General features: G+C 60.5%; 1 protein-coding gene across 5 annotated transcripts in view; it reads right to left on the reverse strand.

Moving 5' to 3' along the window:
• Positions 1 to 21,490, reverse strand: part of HDAC7 (histone deacetylase 7) — a 35,322-nt gene extending 13,832 nt beyond the window's left edge. Inside the window, exons 1-9 of one of the 5 annotated variants that reach the window (XM_026502016.4) lie at positions 21,324 to 21,490; positions 5,802 to 5,852; positions 2,447 to 2,631; positions 2,213 to 2,303; positions 1,847 to 1,958; positions 1,114 to 1,229; positions 776 to 901; positions 336 to 427; positions 33 to 143 (exon numbers count right to left, since the gene is read on the reverse strand). In XM_026502016.4, coding sequence (XP_026357801.1) covers positions 33 to 143; positions 336 to 427; positions 776 to 901; positions 1,114 to 1,229; positions 1,847 to 1,958; positions 2,213 to 2,303; positions 2,447 to 2,631; positions 5,802 to 5,852; positions 21,324 to 21,342 — 903 coding nt within the window. In that variant the 5' untranslated portion in view covers positions 21,343 to 21,490. Of the gene's footprint in view, positions 1 to 32; positions 144 to 335; positions 428 to 775; positions 902 to 1,113; positions 1,230 to 1,846; positions 1,959 to 2,212; positions 2,304 to 2,446; positions 2,632 to 5,801; positions 5,853 to 11,573; positions 11,882 to 21,323 lie in introns of those variants that run through there. The other 4 variants (XM_044385505.3, XM_044385504.3, XM_048216648.2 and 1 more) reach the window with 4 other exon arrangements.
• Positions 21,491 to 21,992: the final 502 nt, after the last annotated feature.

Here is a 21,992-nt window from a genome sequence, read left to right on the forward strand (position 1 = left end):
GCGGTGGGGGGGAGGGCGCCTCAGCCACTCACCCTGGCAGGGGCAGGTAGCCCCAGCGTGATTGCGGGCAGCAAGGACACAGTCGGCAAGGCGAACGGGGCCAGAGAGGTCTCCTGCAGCCGCAGCCGCTGGCCCAAGAGCGCCTGCCATGGGGAGCAGGGCAGGGGTCACCGGTCCCAGACCTCTACCCCTGGGCCTGCCTTCCCCAGAACCCCCAGGAGGCTCGGGTCCGGGCTGCCCAGACCCTGCAGCCCCAGCTCGGTCAGGGCTGCTTGCTGAAAAGAAGGCTGAGCCTCAGAACTGCCCCGGGAGAGCCCAGCCCGTCAAGGCCTTACCTCGGAGCCCAGGACTGGGTTGGGGCCGTGCTCGCTGTCATTAGGGGAACTGCAGCCCGAGGCTGGCGTGCTGCTGCTACTTGGGGAGGAGTCTGGGGGCGGGGGAGAGGGAAGCGCAGTCAGAGGCCCAGTGTGGCCAGGAGAACCGGGCCAGTCCCCTTTCCCCAGGGGGTGGCCTCTGCTTCCTGCTTTCTTCCCAGAAGGGCAGGAAGAAGGCAGCCACCACTCATGTCCAGTGCCTTCGCACACTTTTTTAAGGTGCCCCTTTTCTGGGCAGATGTCAGCTTAGCCAACAGAGCAGGGGCTGGCTTGCAGCCTCAACTCAGCCCCCTGGCGAGTGTGGACACATCCTGTATAACCATGTGCAGTTGTCCTGTCTGGGCAGGACCCGACCCAGAGGGACAACACCGGCCACCCCCGCCCACCCCGCTGGCCCTCACCACCAAGGGTCTCCGCGGGCCGCCGCCGGAGACTGGGCGGGGCGCTCTCCTTTCTGAGCAGCGGATTCTTCCTCCGCTCCAGGGACTTCTTGGGCTTGTAGCGCAGCTTCAGGTTGGGCTCAGAGACTGTGGGAGCACCGGTGTTACTTGGCCCCACACTACCCTCCTCCCTCCCAGTCACCTCTGGGTTAAGGCAAGAGAAGGCAGCGTCAGGGAGAAAAGTGCCATGGGCTGCCGCTGCCCAGCCAGGCCCTCCCGCTCCTCCACACTCCTGACCCACATCCGAGGCCCTGCCCCCTGAACTCCCCTGCGGGGGCCCACCTGCCTGTCCCACTCACCTGTCTTTCGGAGAGGGAAGTGTTCTGGGGGGTCATTGGGCAGGCTGGGAACAGGAGGCAGAAAGCTGCTGAGCATAGAGCGAGCAGCTCCTTCCGTCTCCAAGGGCTCAAGGGTTCTGTGGAGGGAAGGCCAAGGCGGCTTCAGAGGGGCAGGCATGGGCTCTGCAAGGGCTCTTCCTGAGCACGGGCCCCCAGGACCTGCCTGGGGAGGCAGTCACTGACAGGGCCAGGAATCGTATGGCCGCCAAGAACAGGGGCCATCTCCAGGTGGCAGCACCGGGTCACCCTTCCTCCCAGCAGCCTACAAGGCAGGCCTCTGATCTAGGCCCAGGAGCCAGGGTCCCAGGGCTTGGGTGAGGGCCAGTCACACTGGGGACTCTGTCTCCTGTGGGAGGAAACTACTCTAGGAATCAGGATATTTTTGTGCTTAGGGGAAGTCCTAAAGAGAAAAGGGACTCGTGTAGGAGGAAGAAAGCCAGCGTGGTATGTCTGTGCTGGGGGCGCAGCGAGGAAGGGCTTCGGGTGCGGTAGGGAGTGATAATTCAAGGAGAAAAGGGGGCAGGTGTCAGGTGGGTGGAGAGAGGTTGGGGCGGCATTATAATTAGAGGTGAGGGGTAAGGGTCTGCTGATGAGCAGCTGGGATGCAGGTGGAGTGCGCACGAGGGCTCACGGGTTGACACTTGGGGAAGAGGGGGCATGACAGGGCCCCAGGGAGCGGGCGGGAGAGCGTTACCTGTAGGGAATGCTGGGGCTATTGGGGTGCACTGTTCTCTCTAGGGCTGCCTGCTGTTTCTTTAGAATCACCTCTGCCAGTTTCTGCTTGACCACGCTGCTGGCTACGGCACCTATGGGGGGTGGGGGGTCAGGGGCGGTGGCCTCCCCACCCCACTGTCTAGCCACCGCCCTGTCCATACTCGCAGTCCGAGGCAGGAACCGAGCCGGGCACCCCCGCCTTCCGCGAAGCCTCCAGACCCCCACCCACATTCACAGGCTGGGCCCAGCAAGCAGAGGGAGGCCCGGGCCGGCGTGGCCCCCACCTCAGCCCTCGCGCGCCCGCGGGCAGGCCACGGACCCGGGCCGGGGAGGCCTCCGTCCTTACTTCGCTTGCTCTTGTCCTTGTTGAGAAGCTGCCGCAGCTCCTGCTCCTGCTGCCCCACCTGCAGCTGGGGCATCGGCGTGTCCATCGGGAGCTGTGGGCGGGGAAGGGGCACGGAGTCCAAGGCTGAGCTGAGGGGCTGGGGAGGCTGAAGGGGGGAGGGGGCTGGGGGCGGAGCTCGAGGCTGCCGCGGGCATGGGTGGGGGCGTGGGTGCAGGTGCGGGAGCTCGGACTCACCCTCATGGACTCCGCGGAGCGTGGCTGCAGGCCCGTGAAGAACAGGTGATGGTGCAGGCGCTGGGGGGGCTGCAGGGCCAGCAGCGCGGGCTCTGGCGGGGGCTCCACCGGGGGCCGCTGGCCCACCCGCAGGTCCATGGGCTGGGGCTGAGGGCCTGGCGTGTCTGCACGGGGCCTGGGGCGGCCTGGGGGCGCACAGAGAGGGGGTGCGGTCAGGGCCGGCTCGGCCTCCTGCAGGCTCCCTTGACCACGGCGAAACCCTGTGCGCAGGCCTTTCCCCACTTCTCTCGTCACCGTGGTCCCACGAGGTAGGTATGTCCAGCTCCATTTCCCGGGGGAAGGAGGTCATGGAACTATGCAGGGTTATCTATGGAGGCAGTGCCGGGAGGAGCCTCCTGGCTCCGAGCACTGTGCTTCTCCACTAAAGGGTGTTGCCTCTCCGGGGTGGGGGCTGGGAGCTGGGAGGATTTAGTGACAAGCTCTGTGGGGGAACATTCTGGGTCCTGCTGTCTCCTTCCCTCCTGGCATGAAGATTTGGCCAGGACACCCCCTAAGACAGCTATCCAACAGGCAAACAGTCCCCTTCCTGCGGCCTTCAGCCCCAGAGGGCCTCATGGGCTCTACCAGCTGCCACCCTCCCATGCTCTACCTTAGGCCAGAGGATAAAGAGGCAGGGCCTGGAGCCTACAGCCAGCCCTGGCCCACCACCCTGAGCTTGCACACCCCTATTCGCAGGGCGCCTTCCTCAGCTCCCTGCGCCCCTATGCCCAAGGGGCCTTCTCCGGGCGCCCTCAGGCCAGCTCCGGGCTGGCACTGTGGGGATGGCAGGCTCAGCTGCCTCTTCTCAAGTGTCCTCTGCACCCACACGACGAGTACCTTCCCAGGGCCGTGGGGGCAGGAGCTATTCACAACTAGCCACCAGGCCAGGTTCTAGGCCCACACAGCCAGCTGGGCCAGGCTGGACTGGGCAGCTAGAGATGCCCGAGGCAGAGGGTCTGCAGGGCCGTTATCCTGGAGAAGGGGAAGCCGGGGGGTGGGGGTGTGAGAGCAGCTGCCCTAGGACAGAGCACACAACTGGGGAAACCTGTCTGCAGAGGCCTCCTTCGGCTCACCCGGCAATGTGAGGCATCGCCCGTCAGGGCAGCCCCGGGCTGCCTCTGCGCCCAAGGCTGAGGGGCACTGGAAGGCACTGTGACAGCACCAGCCGGGGAGTCAGGGAACACAGTCTCCAGCCCACCTCAACCATTACCAATCATTATCTTCAAGCTACGGCACACATGCAGGCATGTCTGCAAAACCCTTTCACCCCGAAACCCACAGAGGCCCTGGGAGGTGGTTATTGCTATTCTATTATCCCAGCTGTGGACACTGAGGCTCAGGGGAAGGGACTCTGCAAAGCCAGCCGGCGAGAGGCACGGTGAGCATGGGTTCTGGTCCTGCCGAGGCCAGTGCTCTGGCTCCATTTTCCCAGGGACTTTTGGGGGGTTCTCACTGATCAGAGAAAGATGGGCTTGCGGCTAAGGGGCATCCACTCTAACGTTCTCTGCCCATGAGACAGAGACAAGAGAAGAGCCGAGGAGGGAGTGCCCACCGCGACTGTCCAGAGAGTAAGAGACTGCACCCAGAAGGGCCCTGCAGCAGGCAACGTGCAGCCTCCATCCCCCACCCCTGTTCATGCATCCACTCGGGGAACCCAGATTCTCATTCGGCTTGAGTCTGGGCTTCTGCTGCTAACACACTCCTACCAGGAAGGGTCTCAGTCCTCCACATCTGGTGTCCTGGCTTCCTGTCCATCAGAGGACTCCCTTGATGATATGAGCGGGACCTCCGAGAACCCCGGGCAGGCCACAGGACACGGGGCTAGCTGCCTCAGCCTCCCACGGACCGAGAGGCCCCGTCCCTCCCCGTCCCTCCCTCGGAGCACAGGGCTGCCGAGAATGTGGGAGGGGCTCCGCCCCAGCAACTCTGAGAACGCAGCAGCTCGGGATCAGTTAGCATTTGGGGGTCTCCACAATCCGGTGCTAAGCCAGCTTCTCTTTGTCTCCTACCTCTGAATGCAACCTTTCGTCTCAGCCGTCAGCTCCTGTCCTATCACAAGCCCACGTACCTTTTACCCTCTGAGCTTTTGCTCACAATGACTTCCTGTCAGTTCCGTCCTCATCCCTCAAATTCTACTTTTCCAGATCCTACCCTTTCTTCCACGTCCAGCTGGAAGCTTCCCCCTTCCCTGCACTCAGCCCGCCGCCCGGCGTCCCTCCCTCCTCTGGATTCCAGTCACACTGGCAGTTTGGTGCCCTCTAAGCCCAGGGTGGGCGGGTACCATCAGAGTCCAGCTGCAAGGGCAGGGACTTGGTTTGGTTTACTTCTCCCTATTCCAGCACCTAGAACAGTACCTAGCACGTGATAAGAACCCAATAAATACTGGCTGAATCACTGACTAAATCTCTGTATCTGTCCCCCTTAAATGCCTAAGAAGGTGCCCTGGCACAGAGATGGGGTTCATCAATGTTCCTTTTTCCAATTTCTGTATTGTTTTGAAATCACATGTCCAGGAGGACTATGGGACAACAGGTGGGACTCAGTGTCCCTGAGTGAAGGGATGAACTCCATCCTCTGCGCCCTTGTTTGGCCCTGGTCACGTACCGCGTTCTACTGGTGTGTCCTGTACCCCCAACCTGCCTGTAAGCCTTTGGACATCCAGGAGGGAGGCAAAGAGGACACCCGGACTTCACTCCTCCCCGCCACACGTAACTGCTAGGCGTCAGGCACCCGGGAGGCCCTCCGTGGACACCGGCTGAGGCTGAGAAGGGGCAGCCGTCAGCCACTCCAGCCCCGGCCCCGCAGCACATCCTAAACCAGAAGAGCCGAACGGCAGAGGAGGCCGGGATGTGAGAGGACCCAGAAGAGGGGTCCTTCCCCTCCCACCCGAGCAGCAAGAGGCCTCTTCCCACCTGCGAGGGCTGCTGTGCCCACTGTGCGGGGCCGCTGTGAGAACTAAAGCCAACGAGCAAGAACCAGGCGCCTCGCCCAGAGCCTGATGTGAGGCAGGGGTCTGAGTACAAACATTAGCTTCCTACTTGCCTTCCTGTTTCACTGCAGCCAACAAGGACAAGAAGAGCATCCTGCCTTTCCTTTTCCTGTTGTGCTTCCCAGCAGTGGGACCAGCCTAGATCCAGAGTTGCCTCTCTTACCCCACTCCTCACCCCACCCCCATCTTAACTTCATCCCCACCCCCAGAACCCCAACCTCCCCACCCTCCGGTCCATCAGCCAGCCACCCTGCTTCTCTCGCCCCTCTTATCTCCCCATCCTCATCTTCCACTCCCACCATGGGCTCCCTTGGGCCTGACTCTTACCTGTGCCAGGGGGACTGGGGCAGCGGGCACCCGGGCTCACCTGGGTCCCATCTGTAGAGAGAAGAGAGAGAGCATGAAGGGGCTTCAGGGAAAGGGTAGGGAAAGGGTGAGAAGGCCAGGCCAGGCGGGGAGGCCCCACTCCAGCTTGAGCACCCCCAAACCCGGCACCTGCATCAGAAGCTAACCAAAGAGCAAGGAGTCTGCCCCATTCCTTCCTTCAAATTCCCAGGCTGAATGAGAGCACTCGCCAGCCCTCTCTTCCTCATCCTAGTCACCCAGTGACTCAGACATCTCGTCCCACCAGAGCCCAGTCCACAGCAGGCCCAACGAGGCCCCAGTTTACCCAACAGTGCCTTCAACCCTCCTGGATGTGCTCCGGCACCACTCCCCTAGGGCCCAGGCTCCCATAACCCAAAGGGAAAGAGAACTGGGAGGGGAGGTGGCCAGAGGTGGGAGAGGCTGCCAGGAGGGAGATGGGGAGAAGCGGGCCCAGAGAAGGGTAACTGCGGGCTGCTCAGAGGCTTCCCAGATGGGAGCAGATAGGAGCAGGTGCCAAGGGGGAGGCTTCCACAGTTGGGGAGGGAGTGGGTCATGGCCTGAAGTTCAAGTCAGAAATGGGGGGAGCTGTGAAGTAGTAGGGCTGCAGCACACAGCCAAGGACCCCACAGTAGGAATCCCTTTCCTCCTGCTGCCCCGTCCCGTGTCCTGCAGCCTCTGCTCCCCCAGAGAAAAGAAACTCTTGGCCCTTTTTTTGGAATAACCTGAAATAGAAGTCTTTCCTTTTGGAAATGGTCACCTCTCTCAGGCCCATAAGCCGAGCCCAGAACCCCCCCCCCATCCCATTCAGAACCCGTGAAACCCCATGGTAGGGCCCAAGCGGGACAGCAGCAGAGACACGCAGTTGCCCGGAGGCCCACTGGGGTAGGGAAAGACAGAGAGGAACCTGAGGTCACCTGTCCCAGATGAAGCCTTTTCCCTTCTGCTGTCCCAGCTCAGGGCCAAGGGGCAAGAGTCCAGGAGACTGGAAGGCCACCTGGAGGGGGCACTTGAGGGACACACAGAAGACCCCCTCAGGCCAGCCTGGGGGCAGAAGGGATATTTTCTGAAGAGCAACTGGTGGGTGCTGCTCTTTTGGGTCTGCGTTTAAGGGGCAGCCAGAGTTCCTCTTCCAGAGGCTGAAGAAAGGAGAACTCCCTGCAGGCAGGCACCGCTGGGGGAGGGGACAACTCTAGGCCCAGAGAGCTCCCCCCCCCCGGCCCCCGCTGCCCTCGAACACTACTGCCCCATGCTCCAGATGCTAACGTTGGTAGGGCAGGGCGGCTCCAGCCACCGAACTCGGCGCTGCACAAGCCCACGGGCTTCCTCATGAAGCTCACCCCGACCTCCCCCCTGCTCCCTTCCCGTAGCCACCTCAGCACTGCCCTCATCATGGTCTCCAGGGTGTCATTTGGAAGCCGAGCCCATCTGCACCCACCGCCCAGTGGCCCACACGCCAGGCTCTACCGGGAACGAGGGACTCGAATGCCGTGGTGCTCCCCCCACCCCAGCCCCCGCCTAGGACGTGGCATGAAGATTTCTCAAGCTTTGTGAGCCCCAAGGAACACCGGTGTGGGAGGCAGCATCCCCTCCCCAGGACGCGGTAACCCCCACTCTAGGCTCTCTTAGGACCTCCTCTTTCTTCGGCTGGTCCCCCAAGGGAGGTCTCTGAACTGGGCTCCCGGGTATACTCCCAGAGGCTGCGTCAGGCCTGTGTGTCAGTCCCGTGCCTCTAGACCCTGCCTAGTGGGGATTCTCCCCTACCTCCCCTCAGCCCCTGCCCGAGGGCTGGTCAGCGGCAACCACGCTTGGGAGCAGAGCCAAGCCTTGCTCCCTGGTAACCATGGAGTCAGGACACCATACACTCTCGGGGTAGGAGACAAGCTAATGGCCCTGAACTCTGTAGTGTTTGTCACTGAGCCCAAAGGGATGTTCTGTGATGACGATCTACGACAGAAACTCTGTTCAGAAAAGCTGGGAGCACGCATGCATGCGTGTGCGTGTGTTGCCAACAGGGGCTGCTTCCAGAAGCAATTCCTGGAAAAAGTTCTGCTTCTCCCCCAAGTCCCTGGATCTGTGCTGATGGCCTTCGAGTTCAGAAGAGCCCAAAGCAACAAAGATAATAAGACCTGTGGAACAGCTCTCCTGGGTCCCAGAGAGAGGAGAGGTATCTAAGGGGACCCAGCTGCTGGCTAAACTAAAACCAGAAAGTGAACATTCTGCAACCCAGGCTTGGCCATGAACTGGGGGACACTTCTTCTCAGTGTCCCCTCTCGGGGCGCTGTTACCACTACTCTGGGACCAGACAAAATCAGGAGTGAATGGACCTGAGGGACTGAACCGTGCCTAGGCCTGGACCCTTCTCCACACAGCTCCCCACCAGGGTGGAGAGCTCTCCACTTTGGAATCCTGGCTCTCCCCCATTTCGACCTTCGGAAGCCTCTGCAGGCAGACTGAAGAGGCGGTTTACTTGGCACCGAGGCCCCTGGGCCTACTAAGTTACCTTCCCAAACCAGCGTGCCTGACCTCACACAGAACCAAAGAGCCCCAGAAATACTGCCCCAGTGGGTCCACCCCTCGCTCTCAGAAACCCCCAGAGCAGACACAAAGGCCCCCCGAGCACCTATGCAAGCTGGTCGCCCACTCCTACTTTGTTGGCCCAGGCCTCACCTTCCCCACAGAAGGGACTTCGCCCCAAGGCAGGCACAAGGTGGGGGGAAACCTGAGCCTGGCCTGCTCACCGGCTCTCCCAGGTGCTTCAGGCCCTTTGTCAGGAAGAGGGCTTCCCTAGGAGCAGAAGCCCCCTGCCAACGCCTCTGATGTCTTTTTTGAGGCTGTCCCCACCTCCCTGATCTCCTGACTAGCTGAAGAGGAGTAGCAGGAAGGCCTGGGCCCCAGCGGGCAAGAGGAAAGCAGGCGACGGCAGGCGGCCAGGTCCCGGGTTCACGGCTGGCTCCCTCCACACCCCGCATTGCTTGCATTGCGGCTCTGGTTCTGTTTCCCTGACACAAGCAGAACAAAGCTTGACTCTGCATGGGGGCTGGCAGAGAAGATGAAAGCTGGGGCTGAAACGGCTTCAGGAAGATCCAAGAATAAATAAACATGAGAAAGAACATCACGGTTGCCAGGCCCTCCTGACACAGAGTGAGCACCGAGCACCAAGGAGAGGCTCTTCTCGAAGGCATTCGGGTCACAGAATCTGAGAACCTTAGGAGCTGATGGGGTTTTAGAGCCTATTCAGGCCAACCCTCCCACCTCAGAGAGGAGGCCGGAGCGAGGGGAAGGGGCTAGGTCACCATCCCCCAGCAGGGGAGCGGTGTGGCCAGGCCAGTGCAGGGGGAAGTCAAGAAGGCAATTCCAGACGCGGGCAACCAGTACATCCACGTGAGGTCCCTGCTCCAGGCCTTGAAAAGACGGACGGCCGAAGGAAATAGCGTCTCACTCTCAAGGAGTCTCACATACAGCCCACAGTTTTTTCAAAAAATTAAAAAGTAGATGACTTGCAGATACTTAAAAAAAGTTCAGAGTCTCAAAAAGTGTAAGACAAAAACTTTCTCAGTCATCCAACTCCCAAGAACTTCCCTAGAATGAACCCTTTTCTAACGGTTTCTTATCTCTCCCCTACCTTCCAGAAATTCTCTTGCTCATTATTAATTTTATTGCTCATTATCTTGGCATGAAGCTGCTTATTGCTCAGATTTATTCAGAACCCAGGGGGCTGCAAGCTGGCGAGACGCTCGTGCCACACAGAGTAATGGAAGCGAGGGTCCACGGCATGGAGGACGTTGGCTTTGAGGTCAGATGGACATGGGTTCAAACTCCGGCTCTCCCGGACCGACAGGGAGAGCAGGGACACGGTGTAACCTGGTCAAGCCTTGGCTGCCCCACTGCAAGACTATGCACTTGGAAGAGGTCATCTGAGCTCAGCAACGCTGCGCGTGGAGCTCCTAGCACATGGTAGGCGCTCCCTCAACAGTGTCAAGTACTACGTGTGTCCCTGAACCGGGCTGCGGCCTCCCTCGCAGCAAACGCATTCAGTGTCTGGTCTCAGACGCGCCCTCTCCTCTTCTGCCACAGTGCATCTTCTCCCCGCTGCATTCCCCGCCCCACCTCTTTAGGACTGCACTCCCCTCCCTTTCTCGTCCATCCGAACTTTTGTAAACTAACACTTGACTACGGGCCAGTTGTTCTGAGTGCCTTACGTGTGCTAATTCATCTAACCCTCACCAGGTGAGGTTACTCTTTTTACCCCCATTATACAGATCAGTAGACTGAGGCCCAGCAGGATTAAATAACTTGTCTGAAGCCACATAACCTGGAAGTGGCTCAGCTGGGGCTTGAACCAAGCAACCGGGCTCCAGAATCCGTGTTCTCAACCGGTACCCGCCCCCGCCCCTCCCCAGCACTTCCACTCCCACAGGCCGGCAGGTAGGGGACAAATGCCGGACCTGGCTGGGCACAGGGAAAGATGGAAAAAGCACCCAGCCCCGCGGAGACCAGTACCAGCGGCGGACCCCAGGCCTGCTGGAGGTTAGAGAGCAAAAGCTGCCCATTTCATCTCCGGGGCCCCGTGAAGACGGTCCTGAAGAACCACTTATGGAGAGCAACTGCTGACTTCGAAGATTCCAGGCAATGATTTCGGACTGCATGTGGGAATGAGGGGCTGGTGACAGGCTGGGGTCTTGGAAGAGCATCGGCTTCATTCTCCCTGCTCTCCACTGCCTGCTACCTCCTCTCTCTAGAAGCTCCCGACTGCCTCTGAGACTCTCATTAGCGTCCCAAAGCAAGCTGGGCTGCTCGCAGGCAGAGGCATGCCTCACAGGTGAGTGGCCTGGGCCATGGCCGCCCAGACAAAAGCCCCCTGTCAGTCCAAGTCCACAGCGGGCGGGGAGGGGGGCAGCGAGGGGACAGAAGCCCTGCAGCTCGCAGCAGCAGTGGGCCTCGCAGGAGGCTGGATGGGAGGCCACAGGCTGGCCTTCCCGCCCCCGCAGTGAGCATGCCCCTTTCCCCCTGCCTGGGGCCCTAGGGCAGCTATTTTTAGCTCTTGACACCTGGGTATTTTGCAGCCGCAGGATGTCCGGTTTGGAGTCTCTTTCTGGGAATCCCACATGCGGCTGTTGTAAACAGCCCCACGCAGCGGTGGCCCGAGCTGGGAGCCGGCACCCCCCCTTCTGCTGTTTGAGATGAATCAAACAGGAAGCAGACGTAACCATGGCAGCGGCAGCTCGAGCTCCCTGGGGGTGGGAAAGCGTCCTTCCTGGCTCCTTGCCCCCGGCCCAGGTCCTCTCTTCCACCCCCTGGCCTCTCCTCCTAGCCGGAGACCCGCCGGCCGCTGGACGCTGAGGCAGGGGGAGCCGAGCCGGCCCGACGGGTGTGCCGCTGCCGGTACCTGGGACAGGCGCTCTCCGGAGAGCCTCCCCGTCCTCTGGCAAAGAGAAACAGGGGCTCCTCGGAGCCCTGCCCACCTCCGGGGGCCTCCCAGACCACCACTCTGTCTTCCCTGCCTGTCCTTGGTAGAGGTGCAAAGGGGCGGGCAGAGCTGCTCGCTCAGGGTGGCTGGCCCCAGAGAGCCTGCATCCGCTTCCTGTCACCCACTGCCTTCTCCGGACAGCCAGGCCGGCCGAGCACCTAGGGAATTCCTGAGCTGGCGGCTGCCCCCAGCCCCAGCCCCCTGGTCAGCCCTGGCCTAGGGTTTCTCAGGGCCTGAAAGCCCTCAAAGGCTAAGCTCCCACTTACCCTCACTCCCCTGCTCCAGTAGCTCCAATCCCTGAGATAGGAAGTTCACCATGGTATCTAACCACCATCTTTCCTATCATAAGCAAAACATCCTGAGCAGTCAAGATGGGGGCCCCATCTGTAATGTGGGGAGAGGAGCGGAGGTTCCGTCAGCTTCTGCCTTTGTCTCTCCCCTCCCCCAGCCCCTGCTGCCCCACTTAGACCAGCTGCTCCCTCTTAGCAGCCAGCCCCAGACAGTCTTTCTCAAGGGCCAGCGCTTGCCCCAACAGGAAGCACGGTCACCGCCCCGGGGCTGCCGCTCCTTCTCCCCTCCAAGGTCTCATATTCCTTCCCTCGCACTCCTCCTGTTCCCTCAGCTTCTGGGCCTTCCTTGGCCAGATCGTGCCTCCCACGCCCCCCACTCCCACTCGCCCCCCCCCTTACACCGCCTGCCAGCTCTGCCTCAGCCAAGCACACGTGAGCCAGGGGATGTGCCTTCCTTGGCTCCTCCCACCTGTGCCACCAGGAGGCCGCTCAGTCCACTCCAGGGACTGCCAGGGAAAGTGCCAGTTATCGGATTAATAACAGTCAGGTAATAATGAGTACCTTATCATAATTATTAATGCGTAAGATTAGTGACGATCCGCATCCCTGTACCAAATGCCTACTGTGTGCCGGTCACTGTGCTAAGCGTCTTACTCGGACGATCTCACTTGGTCCTCACAAAACCCCTGTCTGGTACATACAGTAAGCAGCCTCCTTTTACAAAGGGAGAAACTGAGGTGTGGAGTTTTCAAGAAACTGGCGGAGGCCGCACAGCTCGTAAATGGGCTCCTGGGGCTCCAGGGTCATACTTCTGGCCCTGGCACACAGGTCCACCCACCTCCCCAGGTGGTGAGGTGAGGTCACCGAGGGGCCAGAGGACAGAGTGGATCCCAGCATCTGAAGGCCTGGGCGTGCCCCCCAGGGGCGGTGTGTTCCCACGGCTTGCTCGGATTCCACCCAGAAAACATCAGTGGCAACAAAAATAACAACAGAGATCATGCCTGTTTGTCTCCAGGAGGCACTCCCAAACCCATCTTCACTTCCTTTTTCATCTTCTGTTTTCCCTGTTTTTTTAAACGGACATGTTACCATTTCATTGTTTCCTGTAAGCAGCCTCCAGCAGGATACAAACAAGCAAAACTCCCAGGGCTGCCACGGAGGAGCAAATGCGGTCTGAAGCACTCTGGAAACTGTCAAGCACTGGAGAAAATGCAGGTTGCATAACCAGAGCAAGTCGCCCGTGGAGCAGAGTGGCTACTTGGGAGTGAATTCCCTGGGGAGGAGAAGCTCTTGTTCTCTCCCCACCCCCCTGCCCTCAGATACACAGGCAGGCCTTGGACAGGTGGAAGAAATGGAGGCACACACTCCCCCCCCCCCCCCCAGTGCAGAACAGAGTACCCTCCATTAGGGCAGACTCCTGGGGATCAGAGCCAGAGACCATCAGTGCACTTGGACCTGGGGCAGGGGAAGGTGGAGGCCACTGTGGAGGCCTGGGCCTGCTCCCTGGCCTGGGGGCGGCACAGATAGAGGAGGCCATGAATAGCAATAAGCCATGAATGCTGGCACTCAACAAGACGCCACATTAATATTAATGACAGTAAGTACCCAGAGATCCCCATCTCAGTTGGGCCTGAGTATCCCCTTCGTTTCGCCTATTATTTTTGGAAGATGGCAGAGGTCTGCCAGGCAGATTCTCCCGGTGACATGATTCCCTTCTGCGGCCAGGGTTCTGCAGCTGCCCTTGGGACTTGGTGGGCCAGGGTTTTTCCGGACCACGAATCCGGCCAGGGTGCTCGCACAGCCTTCAGGGAACTCAATAAACAGACGCATGGTCCTGGGTACTGATTGGGACAAACCAGCTGTGAAGGACAATTTCTGGCCAACTGGGAGTTTGATGAAATGAAAATTCACTGTCGTGGAAGGTGGCGATCCCTGAAAAACCAGCACATGCAGTGTAATCTCATTTTCGTAAACACTATGACCTAGGAGTGCATGTCAGGGAACAGGGAGATGCGAAGCGGTATTGTGGCAGTGGTCTCTGACCGCTGGGACTGGAATGCTTCTCAATTTTTAAATTTCTTCTTGTCTGTGTTGTCTGATCATCTACAGTGGACAAGAACTGCTCTGTAAGAATAAAACGGAATACACATGTATATGAACACGCGCGCGCACACGGATAAAGATGTCACGATGGGTCGTGAAGTCAAGGTTCAGCTTCTGGTTCCCAAGAGAACTAGGACAGCGGGCTTTCGTGGCCTCCATGCATCATACTGTTGGACCCTTACAGCCTCTGAGGTTTCGCATTATTTACAACCTCGCGTCCCCCGCCTCTCCTGAATCACACAGAGGGCCTAGCGCAGGGCTGGGCACCAGGTCAGGACTGATTTCATGAATGCCTGTAGGCTGAATAATGATCATTTCCTGAAAGAAATGCCTCCTGCCTCTTGCAGGGCCACAGTGCTGGGGATACTCACTGCTGACATCACTGCCCTTCCCATCCCTCCTCTGCCTCATGTTCCTCTTAAGAGCTGCCAGGGAGGGGCTATAATAAAGGTCACTCCAGCAAAGGCTGGCAAGGTATCCCATGTCAGGCCCATCAGGGCGGCCCCATCGCAGACCCTTCCCAGTGCCAGCTGGCTGGGAGGCCCCAAGGTCCTCCGGCATCCTGCCTCGCTGGGGGAGCCTGCGGGCAGTGGACTGAAAGAGAGAAGAAGGGGTCCACCCTGTGACTTCTGGCTGCAGACTCCTGCTATTCCAGGCCCTTATGGGTGGAGGAATCTGGAACAGTGAATTTGGCCTGGTTTAGTCTGTGAACTGGGGCTGGGCCCAGTTTCTGTTCTTCATGTCTTTAACATTCCCTATCCCTGACCTTCAAAAATATGAACAATAACATCAATAACGGTGATGAATATTCTGTGTGCACTGGCTTTGTACCAGGCATGGCACTGACGTTATTTAATCTTTATAGCAACTCCACGAGCTTGAAACTGTTATTATCTTCGTGTTACAGACATGGAGAAACTGAGGCACAGGAAGCCATGTGCCCAAGGTTACACTTAGCTGTCTGCAGGAGAAATAGGGACTCTGCCAAGGTCATCCCATCCCTCCCCGTGTTCTTACTGGAAGGTTCTGCTGCCAGGCTTTGCAATGGGCACAGGAGGGCCCAGAGGTGATAATTAACATCCGTAGGGTGCTTTAGAGTCCACCACGTGTTTGCACACGCATCTGAGAAAATTCCCACTTGAAAGACTAGGAAACCAACACTCGGGCCCTTTGCAGCTTTGCACCAGGTTCCACAACCATTCGGAATCAAAGCCACGTCTCTGGCCTCAGAAGGGTCCATTTCTTCCCCTAGATCCCCTGATCCCGCTGGCCCAACTCTCAAGACGGCTCTGAAGGCCTGGAAGGGAGATGCACGTCCTCTAGAACCATGGAGATGAAGCCTGCGCTCAGCCCCTCGCCCCGGTGGGGCTGGGGGTGGGGGTGCTCTGCCAGCACCTCCTCAGCGTCTCCACCGTGACTCACTCCTGAGACCCAGGGGAAACACAGCCCTGCGCTGCGGGCAAACATTGCCTGCCTCCTGCCCCGCCTCCAGCTCCCCGCCTCCACATTTGCTAACCGAAACCCGGCTGCTGCTATTTTTAACCCTCCAGCTCCCCCTCGCCTGGGGCTCCCCCCTGCACCCCACCCCCACCCCCTGCCCCAACCGGGTGCCACCAGCCTGTCATTCTGAGAGCAGTTCTCGAACCTGAACGCCCCGGCGGGTGCAGCGGATGCCCGGGCAGGTTTGTGGGGCAAGCAAAACAAGATGGTTACAGCCCAGTTGCCGAATTCCCCCACCCCGGACTCTTTCCGAACCTGTGGCTCCCAGCCGGCCCCGCCTTTCCCAGCCTTCCTGGGAGCCGGCGGAGGCAGGAATGAGACTTCCTGGGCTGGGAGTGACAGCAGGAGCCAGACCTGGGCTCCTCGGAAAGGGCTCTGCAGGGAGCTGAGCCGTACTCCTGAGCAGGAATGGGCTCCCCTCCCTCTTCCCAGGGCAGAGGCTCTCCCTGAAGGCCCAGGGTCTCTGACCACCAGGGTTTCCAATCCCTGCAGGCAACATGGGGAAAAAAGGAAGTGGGAAGGAGGCAGGGTGGGGATGGTGAGTTTAGCTCTGGGCCCTCCTTACTAAAAGTCCCCTCCCCATCCTGCTGTGGGGGTTATGGAGGGGCTGGGGTTAAGCTTGGGAGCGAAGGCCTGGGAGGCTCCGGAGTCCGGGGGGCTTGTGCACTGAGCAGCCTAAAGGAGCCCCCCCCTTAGAATGCCAGCTGAGGCAGGAGGGGGAGGGGGCGGAAGAGGGCTCTTCTCTTACTTGGGGGCTCCTCTAACACTTCCGTCTCTAAGGGAAGAGTTGCAGCTCGCTGCAGCCTCAGCTCTATGGCCCCCAAGGAACACCCCATCCCATCTACCCTGCAGAAGAGGTTGGAGGTGAGAGGGTCTGAGGGCTCCTCGCCCCAAGTGAAAGTTAGCCTCCTGAGAGGGAGAAGGGGCAGGACTGCAGGGGGCTAGCTGACATCTGTCCCCTGGGCTGAGATTCTCACCCAGTTTGGGAAGCAGATTCCAAGGGCCCAGGAGAGGCTCTGGGGCACCCAGCTAAAGGGCTCCTTCATGCCTTCTCTCCTGTCCGGACCCCAGATTGGCCAGCCTCGGCCCTCTCCTTCGCCCTGTCTTCTCCGGTCCCTGCCCCAGAGCCTCTCTGGTCTGCCCTCTCTAACAGGGCCAGGTCCTCTCTAAGTCTTGACCCTCTCCACAGTGATTCCAGAGCCAGGCAAATACATCCAGTGGCCACGGAGGCAGCCAGGCTAGACCCAAGAGAGGAGGGACTTGGCACAGGAGTTCCCAGGTGGGGAGATGGGGAGGAAGGGGATGAGGCAGGAGGAAGGTGAGGCTGGAGTGTCAGGAATGGGGTGGTGCTTGAGAGCTGCTGGGGAGAGGCTGCTGCCTTCCCCACACCCAACATGTGCCTGGTGCCTGCGCAGGGCCCTGGACTCAGCCCTGCGGAGGGAAAAGGCGGCTGCTCCTCGGAGCAACAGAGCAGCCTCAATTTCAGCCCTGTCCAGCTCCCCCTCCTCGTCTCCCCCTTGGCCAACCTGGGGGGGGGGTGCTGCTTGGGGAGCAGAGACCCTGCCGCCTGCCATGCCAGGAAAGACACTTCAGTCCTCAGCCAGCGCTCAGCCCAGGGCCCCCACCCGGATCCGGGCAGCTCCCAAGCATGCTCAGAAGCTCTGAGGACCCAATTCTGGGCTGGGGGGGTGAGAGAAGGCATCACTGTCACCTTCTCAAGCACCCTATCTATGGAAGTCCCACCTTGCTGTTCTCTATTGTGGCACCCAGTTCATTTCCTCCTTAGGGTTCATCACAACGTGTAACGTGATATATACACTCATTTCTTTACTTGCCTACTTGTTACTGTCTGTCTCCTCCGCTAAAGTGGAAGTTCCCTGAGGTCAGCCGCTCTGCCTATGTATTCACTGCGCATCTGTGCCCGGTGCGTGGCACACGGCAGGGCCAGTAAGCCTCCAGTGAATGGATGACGAGCTGAATGACCGGCTCGGCAAATGGGGCCTCCCGGCTGCCAACGTCTCCTTTACAGGAGATGCTCAACAGTTCCTCCAGGATTTCCTCAGGGAGGAGAAAGCAGGATGGAACAGGAAGAGCAAGGTCAGGAAGCCTGGCACCCCGGGGGAAAGGTCAAGGCCCAGGGTGGACACGTGCACACAGGCACACAGGGAGGATGCATGGGTAGGTCCTGGACTGGTCTGGAAAGGGTTGATTTTTGTCCTAGATCTTCCTCTTCGTAACCCTGTGTCCTTGGACAAACCACATACCTTTCTGGGTCTCAGTCTTCTCAAAAGAAAAAACAGAAAGGTCGGCCCCGATCCGTGGTCCTCAAACACGGCTTTGCACCGGTATTCCGTGAAGCACGTGCTATAATCCAGGTTCCTAGGCCCCAACCCTGCAGATTCTGAGTTGGTCTGGACTGGGGCCCAGGGATCTTTACTTTTAACACCCTCCCAGGCGACCGAAGCAAATGGCTCAGGAGCTGGCATTGGAGGACAGTGCTTTTCAGCGAACATCCGGACTTCCGGTAAAAAGCCACTCTTACGCAGGTATACGTTCCCCCAAAACATGTGCATATATCCCACCCAGAGCAAGAAATCGCAAAGGTACACAAGCACACGGGTGTCGTACAGCTGTAGTACACGTGTGCACACTCTCCCAACCCAGAGCCCCCACATGGATCACAAACTGCCGTGCCACATGCCACGTGCATACACAGCCCAGGGGCGCACAGACGGACCCCCAGCACAGACCCAGTGGGCACACACACCCACCACACGGGGACCCACACTGAACAGACGCTATCCTGAATGTATTTTGCCTCTGGGAACCGGTCCAGGACCAAAGCAGCTACGTTCTGCTGATGAAAACATCCCTCCCACCTCTGCCGCCCCGCCCCTACCCCGTGCCCCAGGCAGCATGTGTCCACCTTCCCCTGGCAGAGGGAGGGCTGCTGGAGGAGGACAGTGGAGAGATGGAATGAGGGGAGGTACAGAGCCCTCCCCAAAGTCCCCTCCTCTTCCCCCCACCCCCCAGGAGATGTGAAAGGGCCTACACCCAGGTACCACCCCCATCAGTGCTCCCTCCAACCACTAGCCTGGATTCCCAGTCCAGGCCCTGGGCCTCGAGAGCAGAAAGGGCTAGGGAGGTGGCCCGATCTAGGGACTCCTCCTAACACTCACACTTCTAAGGAAAGGGCTGTCTGGGGGCACCTTCCTGCAGCCTGAAGGCCTGTGTCCCCCGGGAAGGTTACCACAGAAACAGGGGGGAAATATCACAGGGAAACACAATAGCCGGCAGGGTCACCTGCTGACCAGGCTTCCTGCTGTGTTGCCCACCACAACCCCCCCCCAACACACACACCATCTCACTGCCCTCATGGCCTCCTTCTCTTGGGCCTCCTCAGCTTGGGCCTCCTCACCAGTGCTCTCCTTCCTGCCTCCCCTGGCTTGGGGGAAGCAGCCTTAGACAGAAAGTGCCCCTCTGTGGTTCTAAACAACATCAGGGATGGCCCGGAGCTGAGCCCCCCACTCCTAATCCCACCAACGCCCCCACCACAGGAAATCAAAGCTTCCTGCCCCAGAGGAAGTGCCCCATCTAGTGAACAAATCCAAGACACACAAATGCACAGTCCTGGACAGATGCCCTCCCCCCAGCTCCCAGGCCTTACTCTGGCCCTGGTTCTAGCAATACCTCCCGTCCAGGCCTAAGTCTGACTAAAGACAGGCCAGGGCCAAGGTGTGAAAGGAGGGCATGGGCAGGACCCGAGCCAGGCCAGAGGAGGGGAAGGCCAGCAGAACAGGCACCAGCAGAGTTAGAGGGTCTGGCTGGGTGACCCCAGGCCTTGCCTTAGCTCATCTTCTCTCAGGCCCCCGCCAACTTCAAAACTACCAGCTCTTAATAAAAGGCCAGGAGAAAGACAACGGGAGGCTGGGGTTACACCAGCTTCTGCCTTCCAGGTCCTCGGGCCAGCATGCCTACAACTATAGGAGGGTCCCCACCCCAACACGTATGCGTTCATCACTCCCAAGGGTTTTAAAGGAGGATTGGGGAGAGGATGGAGAAAGAAAGGGTTCCAACTCTCATTCCCAGAAGCCACCAAGAACAAAAGCTGGGGTCTGTCCCGGATGCCTGTAGGAAGTTGGGGGTAGCAGAAGAACCCCCACCCTGGACGCCAGTCCATTTCTTTCGAGTCAACCTCTCTTCCTCCGTGCTCTGGGAAGTGCACCTGAAATGTTGTCCCCATTTTAGTGATGGGGAAACTGGGCTTCAGTGTCAAAGCAGTGTGACCAGTTTAGATTCTTAGGAGGGTCAATGCAAGACCCGAATGTGACCCAGCCAGCCTCAGGATCCCAGCTTAAGACCAAGTGGTCACACTTAGCTGAAGCTAAGAACACAGAGGCCTCAAGAGAACACTGCCCCAGGGCCATTCTAGATGTAACACCAAGATGCAGCTCTGAGCCTGTCCCCACCGGGTGTGAGGAACATAAGGGGCTAAAGGCAGGGAAAGAGTCCCAGGTCCAGACCTGGTTCCAGTCTAGGTTCACTGGGTACAATACAGTAACTGCTTTGTGCCTTAGTTTCCCTCTAAAGTGACTACAGAGAAGAAGAAAATTACTTACAAACTGAGGTGGGCAGAGGGAACACAGAGCAGAGAGTGAGGATGATGAGCTGAGAAGCAATGAGGAGCTAAGAGCCGCTTGCAGAAGCCAGAGAAGGAGCCTGGGAACTGCAAGAGGGTTGGGGCGAGGAGTGAGGAGAGAAGTATGTGTGGCAGCAAAGCACTTTAGGGACTTGGCCTATGGGGTCCTTGTTGGGGAGATAGGGGCTGCCAAAGTACCCCATTAGGGGGTAGGGAACTGAATCACAGCCTCCTTTCTTTCAGCCCAGTGGCTGGGCAGTGGTGTTGAGGAAGGTCCCCATGGGTCCTGTTGCAAGTCCCGGGAACAGGCTGATGAGTCCAGATGTTGAGTCCCCAGCAGGGCCACTGAGGACCAGTGCCTCATCTCAACTTAAAAACTGGCAGGCAGAGCTGGGCCTCAAGCAGATGTTGAATCTGGGTGTGGGGAGGGATGGGCAGCAACAAGACAGCCAGTAGTCCAGATGCAGCAGGAGGCCTCTATGCAGGACAGCCAGCAGAGACGAGAGAATGGCCAGGACTTGGGGGGGGGGGGGGGAGCAGCAGTGGCTGGCGAGGTCAGATCCGAATGCGCAGCCAGAGAGAGGGAAATGGGGCTGGGGGAACTGGGTGGTCTGCAAGCTCCAGAGGGCTCTCTCCTAACCACAGGCCTAGGAACTCAGGGTGTCAGAGTCCAGCCCAGCTGCCAGATTTGCACCCTCCCCTCCCGCTAACACTCCCTAACACCAACAGCACCAACAACCCCCAGGCCTGGGGGGCGCACATCCCGTCCCCCATCACCCCTCAGTACAGTCTGGCGGTCCCCACCCTCCCGCGCCGCTGCCCGCACCTCAGCGGCTCACTTGGGCACAGGTGTCTCGTCGCCCTGATGGGTGAGCAAGGGTGGCGGGCTGTCCTCAGAAACACCTCACGGCCCGGGACCCTCCCTCCAGGGGGTCATTCTCCCCCACGCCGAGGGCTCGGAGTTCGGCCCTCCCAGGACCCGCGGGATGGGGGCGCTGATGTCCAGCGCCAAGAGCCCGGCCCCGACTCAGTGGGTCCTGCCCTTTGCCCTCTCGCGCTTCCAAACCTTCCGCCCCGGAGCACCGCCCCCTCCCGGGGCCGCGGCGGCCGTCCCTCCCTCCCCGGTCCGCCGGTCGGTCCTCCCCGGGCTTAGGGGTGATGGGACGCCCGGCCTGCGCGCCAGCGGCCCGGGGCCTCCAACTCCCTCCCTCGGGCCTGTCGCTGCCCCGGGGCGGGCGGATGTGGGCGCCCCGCGGGAGGCCCGAGCCCTCCGGCCCCGGAACCGGCCCCGGCCGGGGGGCCTGCCAGAGCCCCCGCGGAGCCGGGCGCGCCGGGCGCGGTCGGGGGGCGCACTCCAGGCCGGGCCCGCGGGCCGCGCGGAGCCCGAGCCGGAGCCGGAGCCGAGCCCGAGCCCGGGCGGGCGGCGCTGGGTGCCGCGCGCAGGGCGGGGCGGGCGGGGCGGGGGGCGGCAGCCCCGTACTCACCAGCGCCGGGGCTGTGCATCCAGGGGCCGGGGCCCTCAGAGCGGGGGGCTCATGGCGGGGCGGGGGGCTGGGGCGCCGGCCTCACATCCCCCCAGTCGCCGGCGGCTGCAGAGCGACTGAGAGACGGCGAGAGGAAGGGAGGGGGCCGGGAGGGGGAGGGCCCTGGCAGCCCGGCCGGCCGGGTAGGATGACAATGGAAGGAAATGCTTTATCTGAGTCTGAGAGCGGGCCAAGGGGGAGGGGAGGGAGGGGGCAGGCGCTCGCGGCCCGGGGACACACCAGCGCGGCAGACACTGCCCGGCGCGGCGCACGGGCGGCCGGCGGACACCCCGCGCGGCCCGGGAGGCGGCCCCGACCCCGGAACGCGGGACGCGGCCCCGACCCGCGCGCGGCCGCCGCGCTGCCGCCCAGCCCGAGGCGCACAATTCCCGGAAACCCAGATACCTGAGCGCACGCCGCCTCGCATACACGGCGTACACGAGCGCACAGCCCTGTTTACACGGGGGCAGAGCCGTGCACACACACTTCTGGGAGGGACCCCCGCGCTCGCCAGGGCGTGCACGCACGGCCCACCGGCAGACAGCTGCACGCAGGGCCGTGGGACCCTCGTGGAGTCCCAAGTCTCGGGCAAGGAATCCCAGACGGACACCCCCGTGCCCCCCCCATACC

Source organism: Ursus arctos, unplaced genomic scaffold (genome assembly GCF_023065955.2).
Source record: "Ursus arctos isolate Adak ecotype North America unplaced genomic scaffold, UrsArc2.0 scaffold_26, whole genome shotgun sequence".
NCBI classification, from domain to species: domain Eukaryota; kingdom Metazoa; phylum Chordata; class Mammalia; order Carnivora; family Ursidae; genus Ursus; species Ursus arctos.